Consider the following 5445-nt stretch of genomic DNA (forward strand, 5'->3'; position numbering starts at 1 on the left):
TCTTAAACCTTCTCACCCTGTAGTCTTCAGCAAGAAAGGACCATGGCTTGGGTCCAATTTTACCTGCCTTATCTTCAAAAGGGCAGACAACACGTCATTCATGTCTGGCCGATCCTCTGGGGCTGGGCAGGTGCAAGACAAAGCCAATTCAAGAAGTTCGAATACTTTCTCTTGCTCCTGTTGGGTGGATATAGTGAGAGCTAGATCTGGGTCAATCACTTGAAAAAGCCTTTCTGCTCCATTTTTTAGAGCCTTCTCCACCAGTTGACGAAGAGTAATTGGAAGTCCATTCTCTTCTATTGTCCCAGTAGGACTTCTTCTGGTTAGGAACTCCATCACCACTACTCCAAAGCTGAAAATGTCCACCTTAGTTGTAATTTTCCTCGTGTATGCAAACTCTGAAGAATGAGATTAAAAAAAAATAAGAGAAACAAATAAATGCATTTGATCACAATAAACAGTAAAGTCTGAAGTGGATAACATGTCATAGAGGAGGCAAGAAAATGCTCAAAACATCATGAGATTTCTCACAGGCAACTCACAGAGAAGGTCAAATAAGAGTGCTTCATATTGTACGTTGAAACGGCAACTGATTTGTACATTCATAATTGAAATGAAAAATTTATTCTCAGCTATTGGTTTAAGATAGTTTTCTTTGAAAACTCAAATAACACTTATCCTTGCAAGTGAACAATAAGAACTTCTAAAAAATAATATTCATTCTGCATCATTACATCTCATGTTTTTAAGTAAAACAACTTGCTTAAGAGTCCCCAGATATCATTTAAGTATTGAAAGCAAAAGGGAAGAACTCATGTGATGCAATAGAAAGAGTTAAATATTTAAGACAATGTGAAATATGATAAACAAGAACAGAACCAACCAGAAGACAGAACAGAGAAGGATGTAATTTTCGCCCTGCATGAGGGGAAATATACAAGGCAAGGAAGAGGGACCATTTTGGTGCTACATATTTAAATATATAGAGTTGTAAAATCAACCACAGAAAATACCTGGTGCCAAGTAGCCAATAGTGCCTTCAAAGGCTGATGATGAGGAAAGGCTGCTTTCATCCTCGAGGTGAACACCCAGCATCCTAGCTGTTCCAAAATCACTCACATGAGCCTCCCAATCTCACCGAGAAGAATGTTAGAGGGCTTCAAATCACAGTGAATGATGGGGAAGTCATAACCAGAGTGCAAGTAAACCAACCCATTTGCAACAGAAACACATAAATTCAGCCTCTCAGAAATTGTCCACCTTGCTCGATCTGCATGAGGATCATGTATAATGCTTTCCAAGCTCCCATTTTCCATGTACTCAAGGACCAAAGCCTTTATCTTCCCACTCTCCCAAGCATAACCAACTATCTTAACTAGATTCCTATGCCTTAGATGGCTGAGGGTCTTGATTTCTCTACCAAAGCACTTGTCAACCTCTGCAGAGAATTGATACAGGTCCAGTTTCTTCACAGCTACTGCTTTCCCATCTTCAAGTTTACCCTTGAAAACACTGCTCATTCTGCTGGTACCAATCACATTATCTTTACAAAAGAAATCTGTTGCAACTTCCAATTCCTTTTGATTGAATCTCTTCAGGATAGGGGCTATTAAAGCATATTCTGGTTCTGGACATCCATCACCCTCTGACTTTTCCCTTTTGATGCATCGGCAAAGAGATAAAATTGCAAATATCAGAAGTACAAGAACAGAAACAGATCCAAGAACTATCAAAATTAAAGCAAACTTCTTGGAGAAGTGATGGGAGGCAGTCAAGCGACTCCTATTGCTGCATGGCTTGAGAAATTTGGTTCCACAGAGAGCAGTATTTCCTTGCAAGCTAGATGCATCTAGGTTTCTAAATATGCCTCCATTGGGAACAGGGCCTTCAAGCCAATTGAAGGAAAGGTTGAGATGTTTCAAGGTGGAAAGGTTCGCAAAGCTTTCAGGGATTGTGCCATTGAAGTTGTTGAGAGAAAGATCAAGATAGTTAAGATGCCTAAGATATGCAATGTTTTCTGGGAGCAAACCCTCTAACATATTGCCTGAAAGGTTCAAACTTGTTAGCAAATCCAACTGAGAGAAAGTATCACCTGGAACTTGACCTGAGATTTGGTTTCTTGACAGATCAAGAGAGAATAAATTTTGGCAGCCTCTAAGTGTCACAGGTATTCTTCCGGAGAGATTATTGTTGGAAATGTCGATAGCCTGAACCATTTCAAACCCTCCAAGCTCATCTGGAATAGTACCCTCCAAAAAGTTGTGTGACAAGTTAAGATATATTGATATGCTTTTCATGCTTGCTATCACTGATCCGGGAATAGAGCCACTGAGATGATTGTGGGAAAGATCGAGGACTGTTAATTGCTTAAGATGCTCCATGGTTTTCGGAATTGACCCATTTAGCTTGTTCCCTTGGAGATTCAAGTATGAAAGGAACCTGAATTTTGAGAAAGCATCTGGAATGGGACCTGTGAATCTGTTGAGCGCTAACCGGAGAAAAGTGAGTTGTTTCAATTCAAATAATGGCTTTGGAATCTCACCTTCTAGATTATTCTCAGGTAAGGAAAGTAATTGAAGTTGTGGTAATTTTGATATTTCAGGAGGAATCTGACCTGAAAAGTTATTCACGCCTAGTTCTAAGTTCACCAATTGACTTAGATTACCAATCTCAGATGGAATTGGACCTCCAAGGAAGTTTTCAAACAGAAGCAGCTTTTGCAAGTTATACAGTGATCCAAGGTTTGAAGGAATCCTCCCCACCATGAAATTTGAGCTGATTTGCAAAGTTGTCAAATTGGTCAAGTTCATTAATGATGAAGGAATATCCCCTGTCAATCGATTCAAGTGCATGTTTAGAACTATTAATGATCTCAAGGATCCGAGTTCAATAGGTATCCTTCCAGTTAATTGATTTCGTGAAAGACCCAGATGAGTTAGTGATTTGCATTGTGATAAGGAGGCAGGGATTGTGGAAGATAAATTATTCTCGTATAACCTTAATGTTTCTAAGTTTTCCAGTTGCCCAAGCTCAGAAGGAATGCCTCCTGTTAATTTATTCCTGTACAGGTTCAGATATACAAGTTTCCTACAACGACCGAGTTCAGGTGGGATCTTCCCAACAAGAAAATTTTCAAATAATTGAAGATACTGTAAGTTGGACAAGTTTCCCAATCCAGGAGGTATTATTCCAGACAACTGGTTCTGACTCAGATCTAGATTTTCCAAAGATCCTAACCTATCAACAGAAAATGGTATAGAACCTACTAATTTCTTTGTAAAACCTACTACTTGCTGAAGATTAACTAAATTGCCAATGTTAGATGGGATAGTACCAGTGAGGTTGTTTGAGTTGAAACCAAACATAGTTAAGGTCGTGCAGTTGCAAATGCTCTCAGGGATGCTTCCATCCAAAAGATTTGCCCCAACATCTAATATCTGCAGATTTTTCAGACTCCCTAACTCTGCTGGAATAGAACCAGAAAGTGAATTGTCAAAAACGATTAGTTGGATGAGCCCTGAGCAGAACCCCAACTGAACAGGAATAGAACCTGTAAATGAATTAGAAGTCAAGTCAAAAACCTGGAGAGTTGAAATGTTTCCTATGAATGGAGAAATCTTCCCTTCAAGTTTCTTTTCGACAAGAGCAATTGAAATGACCCGGTTAGATGAAAAATCACATGCAATACCAGACCAATTGCAGTGATGATTTGCATCAGTCCAATCTGCAAGTGCTTTAAGTGGGTCGTGGGTGACTGAACTCTTGAAAGCCTTCAAAGCCTCAAGCTCGACAACAGAGATCAACTCTCTGGACTGAACTACAGCTGCAACAGAAAAATACACCAAAACCAACACCAGGACAGCATCCCGAAATGCCATTGCTACCACGAAAATAATTTAACCTGAGTTTAAAGCTTAACCCAGAACAGAGATTTATAAGATGATTCAGTCAATGACAGTCAAATCCGGACCACTTTTATACTAAAGCTCTCGTAACGTCATACCGCCATTCCCTTAACCATGTCGACTTCTGAAAATAAACCCAAGAATTAAAATCTCAACCGTTTCACAACTGTAGCAGTAAATCCCCCCTTACCTATATCCTACTCAAATTCTTTACTGAGATCAATCCAATACACCCGTTTTCTAAATAGCTAGATTTTTCAAAGTCAAACAAACAAGCCTGAAAATTTTCAATTCAATCTTATCACTTTAGAATCCTAATAATTACAGACGGTTTAAGGAACCCAGACCGTTTTTCAATATTATTTTTCTCTACAGCATTTACTGATCCGCCGCGTAGCTTAAGGAGATGAGCTACCCCTAGTCTAAGCAACCTTATCTCCAACATGAATTTTAGCTAAAAGAGATTCACAGATACGGTCTGTACTGTAAATGGGTTGACCTCACCTGTCGGCGCGATCGAGAAACATGACTCCTCCATGGATTTCTCTTCTGTGACAAAACAACGTGCACAGATAAGTCAGTTACCCAAGTTTAATTTGTCAGATTGGGTGTAGGTAAGTCCTTTTGTCTGCGTGACGAATTTCGATTCGTATTGGGTTGCAAACTGAAATGGGAACCAATGGGCGTCAACATTTGTCGCCATCAGGCGACTGAACCTGAATGCTTTAGTGTTTCGGCCAAACTTTATCTCCTTGGTCGCTCGAACTTGAAGAATTTTGGTTGACTGGACAGCACTCACCAAGAAGTGGAAACACAGTTGGCTTCGGAATTCGAGTCAGTCTTTCCACAAGAGAGAGATGGGACCGATCGACCCTGAGCCTGAGGTCATATACTCATGTGTGGGGCTGGGAAATTCGGCTCTGCTAACGACAACATATAGCTGGTCACATTCGCACAAGCGTACGTTGGGAAAGTTAATTTGCCTACAAAAAGAGCAATTTGTCAAATAAGACACGATTTGTAGTATAAACTACAAAGAGGACAAGTGTAGAAACAAGCAAACTTACGATAGAAACGAGAAAGAACATGGTCAGGGAAAGAAAGTTTGGAGCTCAAAAAAGATTATTTTAATGTAAATGATTTAATTCCTTCATCGTCTTTAACTTAGAAAAAGGTACAAAAACCTTTTTGGACCCACTCTGTTAAGTTAAATTTTAGAGATTTGATATCAGTGAACTTTTCTTTTTTCTGATGTGTTGAATGTTATTCTAAATTTTGAATTCAGAATTTTGAAAATTGTCTAATGTCTATATCATTACAAAACAAAAAGTTATGGAATTTCAGTTTAAGAAATAAGATTTAAAAAACGAACATTATTTTTCCAATAAAGTTATAAAATTCCTCTAGATAAGAGTTAAGAAGAAACGATTAGACTCTGAGTTTCTACATGTTTATGGATTTTCTCATGGTCAGTTGGTCTGGACCTTTATTCCTCATGGTCGTTTCACCTATACTTCAGCCTATAAAGTTCTTCAAGGCA

At 38.9% G+C, this 5445-nt stretch overlaps 1 protein-coding gene across 1 annotated transcript in view; it reads right to left on the minus strand.

The window, feature by feature from the left end:
- Positions 1-4763, minus strand: part of LOC104585978 (uncharacterized) — a 5071-nt gene extending 308 nt beyond the window's left edge. The window contains 3 exon segments of the mRNA XM_010243048.3: positions 1-398; positions 1014-1136; positions 1139-4763. The exon segment at positions 1-398 is cut by the window's left edge and continues 308 nt beyond it. Coding sequence (XP_010241350.1) covers positions 13-398; positions 1014-1136; positions 1139-3878 — 3249 coding nt within the window. The 5' untranslated portion in view covers positions 3879-4763 and the 3' untranslated portion in view covers positions 1-12.
- Positions 4764-5445: the final 682 nt, after the last annotated feature.

Source organism: Nelumbo nucifera, chromosome 3 (assembly GCF_055504915.1).
Source record: "Nelumbo nucifera cultivar China Antique chromosome 3, China Antique-T2T, whole genome shotgun sequence".
Classification (NCBI taxonomy): Eukaryota; Viridiplantae; Streptophyta; class Magnoliopsida; order Proteales; family Nelumbonaceae; genus Nelumbo; species Nelumbo nucifera.